We start from the raw sequence: 20,603 nt of genomic DNA, 5'->3' as shown, positions 1-20,603 counted from the left end.
TTGGTTTATTTCCATGAAATACTTATGACTGGATTTGACATTTGCATCTGAGAAGAGCGGAACGTGCAAGTTCAATCCTGCATTAGAGTTGGAGATAATGCTATGTGGGTTTGCAGTGGGGACAGTGAGGTGGCTCAATGGGTAAAGGCATTTGTCCCAAAGCCTGACAGACTGAGACCAATCCCGAGAAACACACAGCGGAAGGTGAGGACTGACTCCTACAGGTTGTCCTTTGGTCTCACACATGCACCTTGGTACATGTGCATGCAAACACACACACACATACACACACACAAGAATTGCTCTCTGTGAAGACATTTATCCAAAATACAAGTGTCTCCTCACTGTTTTAGCTAGCATTGAACCATCAAGATAGGAACAGAGACCCATTGCCTGGATTGCTTTCCAAGATTCTCAGTTCCTGGTACAGGGACATTTTCAGGACCATAACTTATAGAAAAGTTGATAGAAATTCTATATGCTCTAAGTCCAGTGCTGTAGAACATTGTGGGTCAGAGTTTATACTCTGCTCTACTGATCCCTGCTGAACTCATCTTCATGCATACCCTTGGGAAGTGTTCATTGTAAGCATCACTTTAGGATTTTCCATCATTGCATTTCCAAGAAGATAGAGGGGAATTTTCTAGGGTGCGGTTAGTTTTTTTGTTTGTTTTTGTTGTCAAATTTGACACAAAGGAGGATCATCCGGGAAGAGGGAACCTCAGTTCACAAAATACCCCCACCAGATTAGTCTATATGTAAGCCAGTGGGACATTTTCTTGATAATGATTGATGTGCAAGGACTCAGCCTACCGTACATAGGTGGTGCCACCCCTGGGCACGTGGTCCTGAGTTGTGTAGGAAAGTAAACTGAGTGAGCTATGGGGAGCATGAACATTCCTCCATGGCCTTTGCTTCAGATCCTGCCTCAGGTTCCTGGTTGAGTTTCTGCTCTGACTCCTCTCAATGGAAGATTGTGACCTATAAGATGAAATAAGCTCTCTCTTCCTCAAGCTGCTGGTGGTCATGGTATTTGTCACAACAGAAACGTAACTAGGATGCCAGCTAGTTTTCTGAGTCTGGACTTACAATCTAGGAGGGAGGGAATCTCTTATAACTTCGTAAAATCTCTTCTCTGCCTCGTGATTCCAAATGCCCTTTGGCTCAGTGCCCCAGGGCTGCATTTCAGTTATACACTTAAAATATTCATGTATATACTTTGAGTTTGGCTATTGTAATGTCTGTAATATTTTCCTACTGCTATGAAATGAACTGCAGAAGAGTATGATATTTTTGAAGAATCACATTTTTGGGGTGGATGTAAATTGGCTATCTAATACTCAGTCTCATACTGTTCTTTGTGCTAGAAACTCCAGGGCCTCTTGGGAGTGCGTGTAACTTGTAGTCAAGGGCACCAGAGCATCTCCCATACCCACTGGAAAAATGACAGCTCGCTTCCCTTCACCGCAATTTCCCGGAGAAAAGAAATCGGACTGATAATTTTACAGTTAATTTCTTCCAGTGTAGCTCTTCGTTAAAACAAGAAATGGATTTTGTCTTTGTGACTCCGTTGCTCCTGACATATTCATTGAACTATCCTAAGTAGAAATTTAAAAAATGAATAGTTCAGCAACTTCTTTCAGCTAATTTTCTTTGCCATTAAGGAGGGAGGGGCGGCATACAGACATGAATGGAGTTGAAGGTGATGGGGTGAGAAACAGGACATGTAGGAAATGGATATGTGCCTCTGTGCAGCAGTTCTGGAAGAAGGAAACTTGTTATAATTTCGAGTGAGCCCCAAATGAAGCTATGTTGAGTTTTCACGACCAGGCTTTTGGAATCTTTGGGCCTGCTGTGAAATATCTGAGTTTGGAAGTTTACCTGTTAGAATTCTAACTCCTTACAGGTCTGCTTTCTTTCAGTATCTTCTAATCGATGGCCTGGACCAATGCCAGTACACGAAGTCAAATTCACTTCCAGCAGGAACAGTGGTAGGCCAACTCCTTCACTTTCAGCTTGAAGACTTCAGTGTCAGATGTGTTAGTGACACTTTGTCAAAGCCCCGGGTGACCTCACCTTGCCCTCAGCTTCAGCCCTACTTCTGCAGACCTGCCACTTACTTTGTGAGGCAGAAATGATGTGGGAGGTAAAAGCAGGGAGAGAGTGTGTGGTGAGAAGGTGCAGTTCAGGTCATTTTTAAGTTCCTGCTGCTTCTGAATGGGCAAAACAGTTTTTACTTTTTATTTTCCCTTCCATGTTCATTCTGGTATGTGTGTGTGTGTGTGTGTGTGTGTGTGTGTGTGTGTGTGTGTGTGTGTATTCTAGGCATCTAACTCAGGCTTTACCCGTTGAGTCATCTTGTAAGCCCTCCACCTCATTTTTTTTTTTTTTAGATCTGCCTCTCACTGAATCAGGAGCTCACTGATTTGGATAGACCAGAAAGCTAGAAATGCCCAGCAATCCTCCTATCTCTGCTTCGTGAGGACTGAGGTTCTGTGAGGTTATAGGAAAGTACCACATGCTGCTTTTACTCAGGAGTTAGGGATGGAAGGTTGTGCTTGTGGACCTTTACAGACTTGGGTGTCTCCTACCTCTATTTCCCTTGCTGTGCTCTCAGGATCTTCGTTTGTGGTTGGCTCCTTGCTTCTCTTCTTTTGGCTATTAATTTAACCATTTCCTTCCCAGTCCTCACAGTTCATTTACTTTCTTCTCACCTGTAGTATACTTAAAAAATTAAGAATAAGGTATGAAAACAATTGATGAAGTGAATGTGGGAATATTTATTAAGAAATATTGGGGGACTGGAGATAGACCTGGGGATTTAGAGGGCTTGCTGCTCTTAGAGAGGACTGGAGTTCAGTTACTAGCACCCATAACTGCCTATAACTCCAATTCTGGTACCCTCTTCTGGCTCTTATGGGGATATTTTCACACATCTATGCACATGAATGCATGCATACACTCAGACACACTTACACACATACCCACAAATACACATACACAAGTGTCATCAGACTTGAGAGGACAACACTGTTACAAACCAATCAGTGAAGATACTCTCGGCCAGCATTCTCTCCAAAAGGTGGGGCACCTGAGTGCTGTTAGAGTCACAGATCACGTTCCAGAGTGGAAAAACCCAATCTGTCCAGTTAGCAAATCATATCCACACTACAAATTCTTTATTCTTATAAGGATGGAGCCTGAACAGAGTCCTCAAAAAGTGAGGGTGCTTTACATCTTCTAAAATAAGAGTGAAAAGTGGCTAGGGAGATAAGAACAGTATGCTAAAAGTTAAATTTATGTAACAAAATTAATTCAAGAAAGCTGTTGTATTTATAACCAAGAAGAGGGAATTGTCTTTTTGAGTAGAGGTAAAAAGAATGTAATGTACAAAAAAATTATTCAAAAAAGCTGCCTGTGTACGTGTGTGTGTTTCTAATGACTTTACTAAATGAACTAAAAGATAAAATATACTGAGTTAGTGTTAGATACTCATTTCCCCAATAAATTCTTTAAAGTATCTACCTTTGGGTAGATGATGTCCGATCCCTTCATTGGCTCCCTGCGAGGCCTTCCTCTGCTAGAGTGAGCGGGCTTGTGTTAATGGCTTTCTACCCCTGCTCTGTTTTCTGATTGGGTTTGCTGTTGAGGAGTCTGGAGAGTGAAGAAGGTAGAAGGACCATATTGATTCTTCCCTGATGGTCTCCTCAGCTGGGCAACGTCCTTCCTTAAGGACTTCATACGTTTTTTTTTAAGCACATGCAGGTAGCGCTTAAGACAGAAGCCGCCAGGCCTTATGGCCTGCAGAGATCAGGCCACACCTCTCTGCAGCTCTTCCTGGGATAGAGAACCAAGAACCTGCCTGTGCTGTGGCGTAACAAGAGCTTCTAATTTATGGTCCTAACTAGTACTTGGTTCCTCCATGGTTTTTTGTCAGGCACTATGTTGAAATAAATCACGTGATATGCAACTTCCTGCCAGCTTTCCCAAAACCTTAATAAAAGTCTGGCACTTCCTTTGCTCTTGAGATTACTCAGAGGATCGGGGTAGAAAAGGCCCCTCTGGCCTCTCCTCTGCAGTCCCTCCAATGGCAACATTCTCTCTCCCTGACCCTCAGGACTCCCACCTGCCATCCCTCCCACAGAGGGAGGCTTTCTTTCTCTGGTCCCTCTTAGTCTCACTGTCGATGAAGCCCTTGAAGGTCCTGTTTTGTGATTTTCAATATATTATGCAGTTTCTATCAAATGACCTTTTCTCTCAATAAACATTTCTGAAGGAATAATTGTCAGCTTCCTTTTTCCAGGCTCACTACTGCTGAGATTGTCATTGTTTCTTTGTTGTTATATTTAGCACCTTCATGGTGACCTGCTGAAGAGACTAGGCTCTTAGTGTCTGGTAGCCAACACTTCATCCAGACCTGAAGACCCGAGGTTTTGTGTTGCTTCACCCCTCTTTGTGGCCCCATATGTTTGCCCCTAAGCCTTTTTCATTAAACATTTGTATTTTCCAATTTGCCATATTTCGTGTTGAGGTCCACAGTTTTTAGAGAGACATTGGACCCTCCTTAAGGAATCGATGTCAGTTTGATGTTAATAAAGACACCAGGAGTCATAAGGTCACATGTCAGGAGAACGTCCTAGGCAAAAAAGACCTTTAAAATCCTAGGCTATGCTTGGAATAAGGACGTCTGGACGTTAGAATCCTGAAATGTGCATGTAGTCTGAGAAGTTTTCTTTGTTTTGGATACTTACTCATTCATTCATCAACCACTGACTGCTCACACAAAATCAGTAAAATATCACCTCGATGTTGCAGGCTTACAGCTGGAGAAGTGTCTCATTTCAGTGTTGAAACAGAAGGAAAAACTGAGTCTCAGCGAAGTAATGCATTTCCACCCCCCCCTCATCTTGTAGAAGTAGTAATAGTTAGAATAAAGATTTGAACTTGGGTGTCCTGACACAGAGTCTCATAGTTTTCTGCTCCCTTGCTAATAAATGAAAGACACTTTCTTCTTTGTTAAGAGAAACAGGAAAATATGTACACCAAGATTAAGATGAACAAGTCTCATGCTTAATTAGAAATACATTTTGCTCTAATCTAGGGATAGAGAAAGTGCATGGTGATCAGTCCCAGCTTTTTGGAAAAGATTCTGGAAGCCCACAGGAACCAGAGTGGTCCATAGTAAAGAGTAATAAGCTTGCTCAGCTCTCAGACCCTGGAAGGCTAAGGGAATTTGAAATGTACTCTCTTGTCCGTTGATGTGACAAAGAGGTGTTTAATCAAGATTGTGAATGGTATCAGCAGGTAGTCAGTAAAGGGTTATGGAAGTTAATTGAGAAGAGCGTCATAGAATAAGAAATGAAGGGAGGCCAATTAGAAAACTTATTAAGCGGGAAGTAACAAAGTTTATTAATAAGTTGGTAAAGAAAAGAAACAAGAAAAGCTCTTACAGAGACAGAAATACAAAAACTGATGATTTTTAGGAAAGGGGAAAATAAATGTACCTATAGTTTTCACTTGACATTGCTTCCAAGAGAGTGCTTAGAGGAGAGAAAGGGAGGGAGGGAGGGAGGGAGGGAGGGAGGGGGAGAGAGAGAGAGAGAGAGAGAGAGAGAGAGAGAGAGAGAGAGAGAGAGAGAGGTTAGTAACTGCAGTTTCCTGGCTGTGCCAGTCACCTTATAGAGAGAGTTTCCTTCAGGAAATATACTTGGCATTGATGTGGCATAAGCTAGTGAAATACATTTCAAGGTTTTGTACCATATTGTTTTAAATACTAAATTGATATTCGTTATCAAGACCTCTGTGGTTAGTTAGACCCTCCCTCCCTTCCTTCCTTTTGTGTTTTTGTGAGATAGAAATCATGTAGCCCAGGCTGGTCTCAAACTCACTCATATAGATGAGGATGACCTTGAACACCTGATCCTCCTGCTTCCAGCTCCCTAGTGCTAGGATTATAGGTGTATACCATCTTGCCCAGCTCTGCACTTTCCCAATGTTGCTGAGGGATTATAAATTTGTTAAGAATATGTCTGTAGAGCATTTGGAAACATGCAGTGTGAGCATTAACGTCTCTTTTTAATATGAAACTTTCAGTAATTTGCTTTAGAAATAACCCAAAGTGTAGAAAAATATATGCTCATTGTAGAATAACTCATAGAAGAAATCCTAAAAATTTAAATTATATATGAAGAAAGAAATGGCTGTCTTGTTATGGTATATTTATAGAATGAATACCATGTAAATAATTAAATTGACATGCTTAAGAAATTTTGAATGATATGGGGCCAATGCTTATGATACATGCATTATGTAAAAGATTATCAAATATAAATTTTTGTTATGTATCCTTAATGTTGAAAACAACTCCACAAAGTTAGATGGAGAAAAATAGATCAATACTTTACAATTTGAGCACTTCCCACAATTTGTACATGTGACAGATATCTAAAAATATCAACAATATTTTTATATTTAATGGTTTTTGTTTTTCTTTTAGAGATATGACATCATTTAGGCCAGTCTCAACTTGAGTTTGTGATCCTCCTGTGCTGTGGGATGGTCTGTATGTCAAATGTGTTGCTGATTGGTCAATGAATAAATCACTGATTGGCAGTGACCAGGCAGGAAGTATAGGCGGGACTAACAGAGAGGAGAATTGAGAGAACAGGAAGCTGGGTGAGAGAGACACTGCCAGCCGCCATCAGGATAAGGAAGATGTAAAGTACCGGTAAGCCACAAGCCATGTGGCAAGGTATAGATTAATGGAAATGGATTAATTTAAGCTGTAAGAACAGTTAGCAAGAAGCCTGCCACGGCCATACAGTTTGTAACCAATATAAGTCTCTATGTTTATTTGGTTGGGTCTAAATGGCTGTGGGACTGGCGGGTGTCAGAGATTTGTCCTGACTGTGGGCCAGGCAGGAAAACTCTAGCTACACTCCTGTCTCAGCCTTCTGGAGGCTGGGATTGCAAACACAGCTAATGATGTTATTGTCAAGGCCGAATGTTGGAGTGTGTGATGATTAGTACTGATCACTAACTTGACAAAATCTAGGCTCAACCAGGAAAGAAGGCCCTGGCCTTACCAGTAAGGCATATCTAGACTAGGTTAACCCCTGGGAATGCAAATGCATGACTGAGTTACTAGAAATCTGAAGACTCACCCCAATTGTCGGTGGCATCTTTCCTTGGGAGTAGGTTCTGGCCGGTATGCTAAAGGGAACATGAGCTAAGCACCAGGCTTCCTTACCCTTCACTTTCTGACAGTGGGTACAGTGTGACCTTGCTCCCGCCACCAGCACTTCCCTGCCAAGATGGCTCATAGTCTCAAACCATTAGACAACACAAACCCTCCCTGTCCTTAACTTGCTCTTGTTGGGGTATTTTATCATAGTAGCAAGAAAACAGTAATATTGGATGGGGAGCTAAATGTCTCTGGAATTTCTTCCATAAACTCTTGGGTCCTGTTCTGGAATGATCTAGAAAATCACTTATACCTGTAATCACAAACTACTTCATGTTTTTGTTAAATGATTTTTCTGATGGCTTTATTTTAGTTCAGGAGAACAATTTTATTTTCTGCTTTATTTTAGGATTTGTTTTTCTTTTCTTTCTTTTTTTTAAATAGCAGATGAAATCCTGGATTTGGTCCATATACGGTGAGTAGTCAAAATGGCTTTCACTGGGCAATGGATTTCTGGGAAATGATTTTAAGTAAACAGAAATTAGGCATAGTATTTTAAGGTTACAGCAATATTTCCTAATGTGTGGTCCTGACTGGTAGCCTTTGTATCAGAGACACCTCTGATGCTTGTTTTAAAATGCAGATATCCCGGGGGGGGGGGGGTGTAGCTCAGTAATAAAGGGCAAGTGGTCTTAGGTTCAATCTCTAAGGGGCGAGAGAGAGAGAGAGAGAGAGAGAGAGAGAGAGAGAGAGAGAGAGAGAGAGAATGTTTCAGAATGGACTCTGAGAATTTGTGTTTTTTTAAGACATACCCAGAGAATTCTCTAATAAAGCTAAAGAGCCAGGGGTGAGGAGACGGCTCAGCAGGTAACATGCTTCTTGTGTAAGCCGAGGACCTGAGTTCAGATCCCCAGCACCTGAGGAAAAGAAGCTGGCATGGCCACCATCTAGGAGTGCTATGTGGAGACAGGAGGGTCGTGGAGGGTCACTGGCCAACCAGGCTACCCACATTGGTGGGCCCAAGGTTCAGTGTAAGACTGTCAGAAAATGATCAAAGAAGATACCCAACACAGACATGCAGCTTTCACAGCCATGTGTACACCCCCCATCCCCCCACCACCCCCACCCCCACAAGCATGCAAACACCATGTACACACAGAAGTCAATAGATTCATAATAACCATTAGTTGGGGGAAGGTTTGAGGTTTAAAAATTCCTCCATGGGCTCTTGATTGCCTAATACTTATGGGACAGAACCAGAGCATTTTTCAGTTGCATGAATTCAAGATACAAACTGCTTTCCTTTACAGATAAATCAGGATTGGAGGATGAGGTCTACCGACTGCATCCCAGTCCTTGTTAGAGATTTCAGCTGGGAACTCACTGAAAGAACAGTAGGTAGAGATAAGATTCAGGGAAGCATGGATCGGGTGATGGCATCCAGAACTGGGTTGAGCTGTGTGCTGCGCTTGCCCTCACAATGGTCAGCTGAGCACACCACACCTGTGTGCTACTTGGTTTTCTCATCGCTGTGGCCAAAGGTCTGCCAGAAACAACATAGGAGAGGAAGGGTTCCCTTCTTCATGGCTTCAGATAGTTCAGTCTGCGGCGGTCGTGGGTCCTGACCATGTTTGGGTAGACATCATGATGGGTGGGAGCATGTGGGAGAGGGCACTGCTCGCTTCATGCAGACATAAGGAAGCAGAGAGCAGCCAATTAAAAACATGTCCCCAGTGACCTGCTCCTTCGCATCAGGCCCAGGCTCTAAAAGTTCCCAGAAACTCCCCCGAATAGTGGCATCAGTTGGAGACTAAGTATTTGGAATCAAGGCCTTTGCCATGGGAGGGGAGCGTTTCATGTTGGATTCTTCACATGACGATCAAACAAGCCTCTCCAGATCTTAAGGAGTATGACATTTAGTCATTCACACCAGTCACTCAGCATGCTAGTCTGAATGGTGAAATGTAATTTCTAGGGTGGTGGCCTCAGGGGCCTCCAGGAGGTCATGAGTGTATAGCTTTTATGAGCAGGATTAGTCTCCTTATAAAACAATCTGGAGAGCTGCCTTGCTCCTTCCAAGATGTGCTATACGACAAGGAGCACCATCCATGAGTAAGCAGGCCTTCTCCAGGTGTTGTCTCAGCCTTCATCTCGATCCTGGGCCACCCTAGACTGGTGAGCACCTGTTTCCTAGGCAGCTTCTCATTTTATGGTAATTTTTTTGGAATTTTATTTATTTCATTTTGTGTGCATGGAGTTGGGGATGGGGGCTCCTGTGGAGGTTGGAGGACAACTTGAGGGTGTTGATTCTTTCCCCCATGTGTGTCCTGAGGATGGAACTCAGGTTCAGGCATGGCAGCAGGGACCTTTCATGCTTAGCAGCAGGTATCTTTATATGCCAAGCCATCTCACAGGCCCCACACTTCATAGGCTACTGTAGCAGCCTGAACAGACTAGATTAAGATGTTATATGTCTTGGTGATGTGAGCAACTTGAAACCTTAATTTTTTTTTTTAATATAAAATGGGCTTAATATTAGAACCAGACAGATAGGAAATGCTGTGTGTAAAACATTTAGTACAAAGCTTGCTATGAAGAAAGCATTAGGTTTTTAGATCCTGCTATTCTAGAATCCCAGAGACTTACAGCAAATCCACATCCTCCTTATGAGGGTGTGGGGAGGAAGGTGGAAGCAGCTTTACTAATCCCCTTCATTTTCATGTGTCTGAGTGTTTTTCTTGTATGTGTATGCAGTGTTGGGCACTACGTATATGCAGGACCCCAGGAGCCACTGGGACTGAAGTTACAGGCAATTGTGAGCCATGTGAGTACTGAGAATTGAACCCAGTTCCTGTAGAAGAATAGCCAGTGCTCTTAACTACTGAGACATCTCTCTTGCCCCACAACTGAGAGATTTGAGATGAGCTCATTTCATAGGATATCCAAACCCTATGTCGTTTATTAAGGTCCACCTACTTCTGGTTGGTCTCAGACTGAATGGAATAATGTGAGGTAGCATTTTCAGAGTGATATGCATGTGCAGACCTACTCAGTTCCAAAGAGAGGCTGAATTCACAAACATATAGATATTCAGGCACACGGGTACACAGACACACAGACACACACACAGACATACATATAGACACATACACAGAGACACACACAAAGACACAGACACACATACAGACACACACACACAAGACAAAAACATACCTGACAGACATACACACAGACACACAGAGAAGATAAAAACACCCCCAACAGACGTACACACAGACACAGACACACACACAGACAGATACAGATACACAGACACACAGACACATAGACACCCCCCCCCCCCACACACACACACAGGAGTCACAGTCTTAATCCTGGCAATTCCCCCTCTATCTAGTTATTTTAGGCTTTCATAAGTGTCTCTGAATTTGTGACAGTTAACATTATGAAATGTATCCGTCCCTTTTTCTTGCCATATTTGTGGATACTGTCTGTATAAAATTATTTCTTATTCTCTTCCCTCTTTAAAATTGCATGGGACTAATGGCAGGCTAATTACAAGTCCAAGAACTTATCAGCTATATGCAAGCACCCACTCCCTAGAAAACAAACATTTAGCTTGAGACAACAGCCAGGAGCAGTCCTTTATATTATCCAGTTGCAAAGCACACTTCTGGAGTAAATGACGTATCCTAACTTGGGGTACATCACCAGATTCAAGTCAGAGAGGATCCTCTGCCAGTCAATCAAGGTGCGCGTCACTGGAAGGTCCCTCCGTAGAATTTTTCTCAGGGCTTCATTGGACAGCTCCTGTAACTCTTCTAAGACAGCTGCTTGAAACTTATTCTCCTGTTCTTCCACAAGCCTTGCAAAACTGAGAGCCAGCTGGGCTTGATTGACCACCTCCAAGCTTTCCTTCAAGTCCTTGGAGATCTCAATATGAAGATTGACACACCTGAAGAAGTGAGCTTGCACAAAAATCCTTCCTGTTACTTGGGTTAGAAATGGGTTTACCTGGAAGATCCACTTAGACTTCCAAAGACCGTTCCAACAATCACCATTGTCGTAGCTGTGGTCTTCTATGCAAGCTATTAAGAATTCTTTACTTTTGACTGTTTTTCTCAGCACATTGCAATTTCCACTTGGGTAGTGATCATTCACGTAGAGTTTTAAGGCGCACAGAACAACAGATCTCAGGTACTCAGTCTCATTCCGAATGATTCCATGGCTTTGGATGTCTCTCAGCTGATTCTGGAGCAGGTCAAACCTGAAAGAAAGTTTGCTCTGATAGTCAAAGAACCGGAAGTCACCCATCACATTGTGGTGAGACAGGAGGACTGGGTTGCCATCGATGCAGAGTGGAACACAGTATTTCTGGCAGTGCTGATGGCCGGCACACTCACCCTGATGGTGCATGAGCTTCTCATCGCGGATGAGCAGACAGAGATCATCAAAGGCATTCACAAATTCCCCAGGAGGAGCCTGGACTAAGAGTCTGCGGATGACCTTCTCTTTCTCTTTCCTACTCAAGACGCTGAGTGACATGTCTAGTTGCAGCAGAAGCAAAGCTTCTGAAATGAATGGTGTTCACAGGGTGAGAAAGCGATCCATGCCCATTCAAGGTGTTAATCATTTAAGCCTTAGATCAGTATGTCCGCGCATGAAGATGGGCAGTCAGACAAGCTCTGTATCTCCTGGTGAAGTCACAGAGAAGCATGGAACTTGAATGATGTCACAATGAGTGCTCAGAACCAAAGAAGAAAATGATAGTCACCCTGACACTGTGGTGCCCGGCCCACCAGCTATACCAATTGTGAAGGTTTTAAGAACTTGCTTCCTGATGAGTCTTCTTCGCAAGTGGTGTGTCTTTTTCTGTGTCCATTATGTGTTTTTGGCAGTCTAGAGAAGTTGCCTGGGGTTTGTAGTTGATGCTGGACAGTGTATTGTCTCTTCAGCTGTCATAGGGCCCTTAGGATAGCTGCCCCACCCTTCTGGGTGAACATTGTGATGAAAGGTCTGAGGGGTTAGAAACAAAATGGGCAAAATCAAATGAGATACAATGAGGGCTGAGAGATGGCTCAGTTGGTAAAGGTGCTTGCTGCCAAGCTTGATAGCCAGAGTTTGATTCCCATGCCCAACATGGTGGAAGGAGAGAAAAGGCTCCTGCAAATTGTCCTCTGATCTCAACACATGTGCTATGAAAGTGCACACACACACACACACACACACACACACACACACACACACACACCGCAAATAGAAACACAAATGGAGTTTGTTGAAAATGCCAGGGGGATTGAAAATTCTCAGATCATAAGAAGTCAAATGTTTTATGCTGGGACCACATCTTGCATGTTCTCTCTCTCTCTCTCTCTCTCTCTCTCTCTCTCTCTCTCTCTCTCTCTCTGTGTGTGTGTGTGTGTGTCTTTCATGTTTTCTCTATGTGTGTGTGCACTAATTTCAAAGAGCAAAGGCAACAGACTGTGTTCTCTGCCTCTTCTCTAGAAAAGCTGCAGCAGTGAGAACACCTGATGACTATCACCAAGAGGGAGAGTTACTTTCAAGACTAAGTGACAACACCTTAGGCGGAGAGACCTCTATGGGAGGACACGTGGCACAGATCATGAAAACATGGAAACTCGATATCATGAGCATGCAGAAGCAAAATATCCGTTCAGGTCTTTCCACCCCATTCTCCCCCTTGCTCTCGGTTCTTCCTCCTCGTGTGCCTCTCACTCTTTTTACAGAGTACTGAACTCAAGTGTCTATGATTTCAATATTAGCTTTCTGTTTATTTATACAGTTCTGAGGTTTTCTGGGTTTCCATAGATTCCTGTGTTTTGTTATTGTTACTAGCTATAAGAAAATGACTTTTCCATATTGAGTCAGAGCCATTAAGTTTAAGAGTTACTCATTAGTTTTAACAATCTAAAATTGAGCAGAAATTGGAGCAAACGTAGCTTCCATGACTTTATAGCTTACCCTATTATTTCATCTTAATCTATTTTTTCACGTTGGGGAACCCTAATTTTTGACATTTATCTGTATATAATAAGTAGACTTGATTATTCTACTTTCTCTTTTCATATCAAATATATACTCATTGTAGCTTCTTTTTCTTTTTCTTTTACTGTTTTATAGTTTTGAGAATAGGTCTTGTGTAGCCCAGGTAGTCCAGGCTGGCCTCAAATTTGTCATGTAGCCAAAGAGAATTTTGCATTTCTGATCCTTTTGCCCTCACCTGTGGCGTGTTGGGATTATAAACATGCACCATCACTCCTGGCTTATGTGGCACTGGGGATTAAACCCAGAGCCTCAAGCATGATTAAGAGAACATTCTACCAACTCAACCATACCCCCAGCCTGCATTATGATATTTGTAACCCTTTCTGAAGGTACTTGAACCAATTTTAAGGCAAGCCTGTACCAAGATATTTGACTAGTGCAGTAATTAAATCAGTCATAGTCACTACTGAACACTCAGCCTATGTTTAACAATGTCTTGTGAACTTATTTAATGCTTTGTCTTCTATAAGGTTGAGTGTTGATTTGCTCATCTTTCTGGATGATGGAGGTCAGGCAGGTGGGAGAATCTTGGAGTCCAGTAGCTCTCAGATCAGACTTCTGGGCAAATAGGATGTAACAACTGTATAATGAATTTCCCATGTGCTAACTTTATTTCTCCAGTTTTTAAGAATCATCTTGCATTTTAACTGGGCTGTGTCTTTTTTATATCTTTTATACCTGTGCTATAATTGGTGACAATAGTATTTTGTTGTAAATAGTATTTATTTACTTCTGCCTGAACACAGGAAAGATGATTCATTCAAACTGAAGACAAAAGATTTCTTTAAGAATTTTAAAGCCTCAGTAAGTGACTTTCTTTGAGAATTTCCTTAACTTCCTGTGCTTCATACATGGTTTTTGTCTAAGATTCAGGATGAATTTAGAGGTGGAAAAATCAGCGTTGAAAATACTTACAAATTGCTTGAAAAACTTAATATTCCATGCAGCTTTTCTCATGTGAAGAATGTTTTTAAGGTGAGATGATGCCCTCCCCCTGCCTGTCACAACCTATGAAGGATTTGCTACAGTGTAAGTAGATATTCGTAGATTTTTGAGTACTTCTTTAGAAAATACACATGGGACTGGAGCGATGGCTCACTAGTTAAATGCACTTCCTGCTCTTGTAGAGGACCTGTGTCCAGTTCCAGCATGCACACGTTGCCTCACACCTGTCTGGAACTAGGGTTCTAGTGCCTTCTTCTGACATAGTCGGGCTCCTTTAAGTATGTGGCACAAATATGTATATTCAGGTACATACACATGCACCTAAATAAGTGTTTAAAAATACATGTGGAAAAACAGTGTCTTAAGAACAGAATAAAGTAATGGCTACTAAATTTTGAAACAATGCCAGGACATTGGCTTGAAAGAGTTTCCTGAGTGTACAGAAACAGTCACACCAGATCCAGGATGAAGATCAACATTAGGACCGGTTGAACCAGGATGAAATGTGAAAAGTGAGTGGTAGTGGCTTTGTCTGTTTTGTTTTTTCATTTTGTTTTTGATGACATGGGAGAAAAGAAACTTGAAGGAACAGAATGATGAGGATCGGCATAAGAGCTGGCTGTGGGAGTGCCTTTAATCCTGTTTGGGAGCACTAGGAAGATCAAGAGTTCAGCTATGTATAGTGAGTTTCCTGCTGGTCTAGGCTATATGGGATCTGCTTTAAAAAAGAAAATGATTAACAGACAATAATCATAGTAATTAATTAAATAATTGGCAAACTCTTAGCAAGGCAGGAAGAAAAAGAGAGAAGGCTCAAAGGAATGAATTTATAAATGAAACAGAAGACATTACAACTGACCCCACAGAAACAAAGAACATCATGAGGGAATATGAACCACCATATCGCAGCAGATTGGCTGGATTATAGAAAATGGAGAAATATCTAAATTTACAGAGCCTGCAAAAGCTGAATCAGAAAGAATTAGAAAACTTGAACAGACCAACAATAAAAAACAAAAAACAAACAAACAAAAACCCACAGTCACTAATAAAGTGAAATACTCAACAAAGAAAAGCCCAAAGAAAATGACTTTGTAGGTGAAGATCTAAAAGGAATCAAGACTCTTCCTTTTTAAACACTTGTATAATAACAGAAGAGGAAATGATTATAGTGCTACTTTATAAATACAGCAAAATCCTGGTGTGGAAGCTAAACATGCACCTCAAGACAGTTAACTACAAGCCATTATGTCTGATTAACATAAGTACAAAATTCTTCAACAAAATATTAGCAAGCCAAATTTAACAACCTTCAAGAAGGATTCTATGAAATGACCAAATCCTATACTTACCCGCAAGTATAAGGGATCCTCCGCTTACCCACAAGGATGGTTCAATATACAGAAACCATTTTTATCCACCACATCAACCAAATGAAGGGTAAAATAAAATTACATAATTATATTAAAAAATCAAGAGAGCTTAGGGGAGCGGGAGATCCCAGCTAGATCAAGAACAGAGAGGGAGAACAAGGAATAGGAGACCATGATAAATGAAGACCACATGAGAATAGGAAGAAGCAAAGTGCTAGAGAGGCCCACAGAAATCCACAAAGATGCCTCCACAATAGACTACTGGCAGTGGTCGAGAGACAGCCCGAACTGACCTACTCTGGTGATAGGATGGCCAAACACCCTAATTGTCGTGCTAGAAACCCCATCCAATGACTGAGGGAACCAGATGCAGAGATCCACGGCCAGGCCCTGGGTGGAGCTCCAGGAGTCCAATTGGCGAGAAAGAGGAGGGTTTAGATGAGCAAGAATTGTTGAGACCAAGGTTGGATAAAGCACAGGGACAAATAGCCAAACGAATGGAAACACATGAACTATGAACCAATAGCTGAGGAGCCCCCAACTGGATCAGGCCCTCTGGATAAGTGAGACAGTTGATTAGCTTGATCTGTTTGGGAGGCATTCAGGCAGTGGGACCAGGACCTGTCCTCAGTGCATGAGCTGGCTGTTTGGAACCTGGGGCTTATACGGGGACACTTGGCTCAGCCTGGGAGGAGGGGACTGGACCTGCCTGGACTGAATCTACCAGGTTGAACTCAATCCTCAGGGGAGTCTTTGTCCTGGAGAAGATGGGAATGGGGGATGGGCTGGGGGGAAGGTGTGTGGGGGGGAGAGAACAAGGGAATCCGTGACTGATATGTAAAATTAAATTAAATTATAAAATAAAATATAAAAAAATCAAAATATTTTTTCAATTAAAAAATAACTGTCAGAGCTGGGGAGATAATGTAGTAGGCAAAGTACTTGACTTGAGGACCTGATTTTGTATTCTTAACATTCTTGCAAAAAGTCAGATATTTTAAATGTGCCAACTTTTTAAAAAGTTTACATTTGTGTGTGTGTGTGTGTGTGTGTGTGTGTGTGTGTGTGTGCGCGTGCATGTGTACAGATGTGTGCACACATGTGTCACAGTGTGCATGTGGAAATCAGAAAACAGCCTTAAGGGTCAGTTTTGTTCTTTTACCATATGGGTCCTGGGGATTGAACTCAGGTTGTGAGACTTGTGGCAAGCTCTTTCACCTGCTCAGCCATCTCGCTGGCTCAATGTATGTAAAACTTTTATATGTCATTTATGGCCCAGCAATGTAATTTAAAGAATGAATAACCTAAAGAAATATTCTTATTTCACTTACACCAAGGGAGAAACTCTACTTAGATTTTGTTTAAAGAACTAGCAAGAAGGATTCTGGCTTGATTCCATCACTAAGCATCAGAGGGAATGATCCTGAATAAAACAAGAAGACCACTGGAAAGTTGACAATTCTCTTTTTGAGAGTTAGACAAAAAAGAAAAAATTGAAAAAAGCTAGAGGCCAATCTAGACAGTTAGGGATACTGAGCCTCCAAATAATATATATTGGAGGTGAGGAATCAGCTCATTTCTAAATTCAGATCTGAATAACACAAACAGTGTCCCCTGCCCCTGGACAAGACGTATACACATATGGTTTTCTATCTAATAGCATCTCCTAAGAGGGAGAAAGTCATGTTCTTCCTGATTTAACAGACTTCACATGCAATAAATATAGAGGCAGCAGTGTATTAAAACATATCAAATGTGAGCTGATATAAATGTTACCCATACATCATTACATTGCTTTGGACTTTCTTTCACACACAGATGATCTGAACCAGGATTGGGTAAAGCAAATGCCACATGCAAAGCACTTTACAGTTATCAAAGTATGGAGATGAGTCACTGATAGAAATTATATTGTTCAGACATGGGCATGTCTACATGTTTATTTTATTAGGAGAAATATTTTTGGCCTGACTATGACAATAATGTTCAAAAAAATTAGGGAAGAGGGGTCAGTGGAGATGTCTCATTGGATGAAGGCACTTGCTGTCAAGTAAAGTCTGATGACTTGAGTTCTCTTCCTGAAACCCTCATTGTGGGAGGAGAGAACTTAACTCTGGCTTGTCCTCTGACCTTAAATGTGCTGTGATACATACCCATCTATGTAAATATATGAATGCACTTTTTTTAAAAAAATTAGAGCCAGAATATGCTTAGACTACATTAAAAAACCTTAAAATATGATCCCATGACCTTGAGAACATTAGAAACAATAGTGTTGACCGTGGTAAACTTACCTATGAGCCTTCTGCTACTTTGTTGTGTTAGGTTAAATTGACATTCAAAGGTTGATTGAGTAAAAGGTAAGGAATGTGCAATGGATGAGTGAATTTTGTGTATGCCTTCAGATTAATCATCTTGAACATTCAAGTCTTTCAGGCATATGCATGTGTGTATTGTGTGCATGGAAGTGTGTATACATGTTTGCATGTGTGGGCATGCACATAGTAGCCAGAGGTTGACATCAGGTATCTTCTTGATTACTCACCCATTTATTTACCAAGGCAGCATCCCTCACTGAACCCGAGCTTGCAAATTCTACGAGGTTAACTAATCAGTTTGTCTGGAGGAACCTGGTCTCTGCTTCCTGAGAGTTGGGATAATAAGTGGGCTGTCACGCCCTTCCAGCTTTCTGGGTGGGTGCTGGCCCTTTGAGAATCCCAATCCTCACACTTGCATGGCAAGGGCTTTGTCTATTGAGTTCTGTCTTCAGTCCAGAGCATCCAACTCTCATCATACTCTAATTGCTAAATTTTTCTATCTATATGTGTGCACTTTCTGTTGAATTAAATCTAATGAAATAAAGCTGACTTGGGTAACTAAAATACGACAATGTCTCAAAGTATAGAGATTTTAGGCTTAGCTACTGTTTTTGCAAACCAAAACTTTCCTAAACAAATTCTTAGTCTGTGTAATGGGGATATTAATCCCACAGGATTGTTCTAAGTCATAAATAAGATATTATTTATGGATATACCTTGTATGTGCACAAAGTATGGTCTTAATAAGCAGCAAATGAAGTTTCATTAGGAATTATTCAAAATACATTGATTTCCTAAGGATCTGACATAGGTTACAGCATAAATTTATTTTCTTACAAGGTGACTTTTTATTATAAATTTGGGTAAAAAACATATAAATTTATGATCTTGGAGACATATTCCGAAGTTCTTTCTAAAGATGAATTATTGGGTCGTGGCTTGAGCAACAATCCTTTGAACTTCTTTTTATTATACTTTTATAAAAAGATTTATTGATTTGTCTTGTAATGGTCTTTAATTTATTGCATTATAATATTTTATAACTAGTATTACATGTGACCTCAATACATGTACCCAGTCTTCGATCATACCTTTGCTTGCCAGTCAAGTATGAAATTGTATCCTTTTGAATATCAAGCATTTGTTACTACAGGACTTAGGTCTTCATAGACCCAGGCAATTAGCAACCACTGTTAAATACATCACTCCCTTAGAAAGTCTGCACTGTGGGGAAGGAGTGGGGCACTTTCTCTCAGGAGAAAGGAATACTGAACTTCCTCTGAGTAGACGGTGATGAATGTCCCAGAAAAGCTGGACTGTGAGACAGAAGGGGAAGCAGTGTGTAGAGAATTCACAGCAGGAGTATTTAGTGAACACAAAATAATCAAATGTGACTGGAGAAGGATGCCTAGAGGGGGCGAGGGAGAAAAGCGGCTTAGGATCAGAAGGCAGAAAGTTTTTCTTTCTTGTTTTTGTTGTTCTCTTCCTCTTCTTCTCTTCCCTTTATTCCTCGCCCTTTCTTTCCTTCCCTGAAATCCCCCTCCTCCTTTTCTTCCCTTTAGGTCCCTCATCTGCCCCATCTGCCCTCCCTTCCTCTCCTCTCCCCACTCCTCTTTCTTTCTATTTCCTTTTTTTTTTTTTTTGAGACAGGGTCTCTCTGTGTAACAGCTCTGGCTGTCCTGGAATTCACTTTGTAGACCAGGTTGGTCTCGAACTCACAGAGATTCATTTGCCTGTGCTTCCCCTGCTGGGACTAAAGGTGTGCGCCACCACTGCCAAGCTTCCTCTTTCTTTTTAAACTTTCATTTCCTTCTCTCCTTCTTCTCTTCTAGTTTTCAGCAGAGTTTCATGTGGCCCACGCAAGCCTCAGATACTTTGTGCAGCTCAGGGTGAACTTGAACTCTTGATCTGCCTACCTCTATATCCCAAGTGCTAAGATTATAGGCATGAGTCAACATACCTGGCTTAATAGTGGAGCTCTTAGAGGGGAGACCTCAGAATTTAAATTTCCTTTTTGTAGACAATGGATAGACATAAAGTTATGACTAGGAAAGCATCAAATATTTCTGGTAAATAATATGGTAGCAGTATAGAATTGACTGGAAATTAGAAGCTGGGTAGAGGTAGCCATTCCCCTCTGCCTCTACTCACAAACCATAGCCACTTTCATTCTGCCTCGCTGACCTGCTTCTGCCTTCTACCTTGCTCTTCCTTGGCACATCTTCCTCCTCTGTTACATTCTCTAGTAAGCAGCAGAAGACTCCTTTACATTCCTGCACTTGTTCCATGATCCATTGAAACAGAGTTTGCACACACTTCTGTCTGAGAACTTCATGTGTGAGATGCTTAGTCCACCAGTCAGCTGCTCAGGAGTTTATTTTTCCTTCTTTGTAATAGTCTGTTGTTAGATGGATGGCTGGTGGGATGGCTCGCTGGGTAAGGGAGCTTGCCATCAAGACTGATAATCCAATCTCAGAACCCACAAGGTGGAGGAAAAAAACCCACTTTTTTTTTTGGTTTTGGTTTTGGTTTTTTGAGACAGGGTTTCTCTGTGTAGCTTTGATGCCTTTCCTGGAACTCACTCTGTAGCCCAGGCTAGCCTCGAACTCACAGAGATCTGCCTGCCTCTGCCTCCCGAGTGCTGGGATTAAAGGCGTGCGCCGCCACCACCGCCCAGCCAAGAACCCACTTTTGAGGGTTGTCTTTTGATTTCCACAT

General features: G+C 41.7%; 2 protein-coding genes across 2 annotated transcripts in view; one reads left to right on the top strand and one right to left on the bottom strand.

The window, feature by feature from the left end:
- Positions 1 to 10,828: 10,828 nt before the first annotated feature.
- Capza3 (capping actin protein of muscle Z-line subunit alpha 3) lies at positions 10,829 to 11,728 on the bottom strand. The gene has a single exon (XM_052719282.1). The coding sequence runs from the start codon at positions 11,726 to 11,728 to the stop codon at positions 10,829 to 10,831; it is 900 nt and encodes a 299-aa protein (XP_052575242.1).
- A 1,086-nt stretch (positions 11,729 to 12,814) lies between these two features.
- Positions 12,815 to 20,603, top strand: part of Plcz1 (phospholipase C zeta 1) — a 48,030-nt gene continuing 40,241 nt past the window's right edge. Inside the window, exons 1-2 of the mRNA XM_052721704.1 lie at positions 12,815 to 12,849; positions 14,101 to 14,224. Of these exons, the coding sequence (XP_052577664.1) occupies positions 12,815 to 12,849; positions 14,101 to 14,224 (159 nt within the window). The remainder of the gene's footprint in view (positions 12,850 to 14,100; positions 14,225 to 20,603) is intronic.

The sequence above is a fragment of the Peromyscus californicus genome, unplaced genomic scaffold (genome assembly GCF_007827085.1).
Source record: "Peromyscus californicus insignis strain IS unplaced genomic scaffold, ASM782708v3 Scaffold_6__1_contigs__length_162567912, whole genome shotgun sequence".
Lineage (NCBI taxonomy): Eukaryota > Metazoa > Chordata > Mammalia > Rodentia > Cricetidae > Peromyscus > Peromyscus californicus.
This window is presented reverse-complemented; position numbering and strand designations above follow the sequence as displayed.

What these genes read in the sequence shown, in the direction of transcription:
- Capza3 (XM_052719282.1), bottom strand. Translation starts at nt 11,728, where the DNA reads ATGTCACTCAGCGTCTTGAGTAGGAAAGAGAAAGAGAAGGTCATCCGC.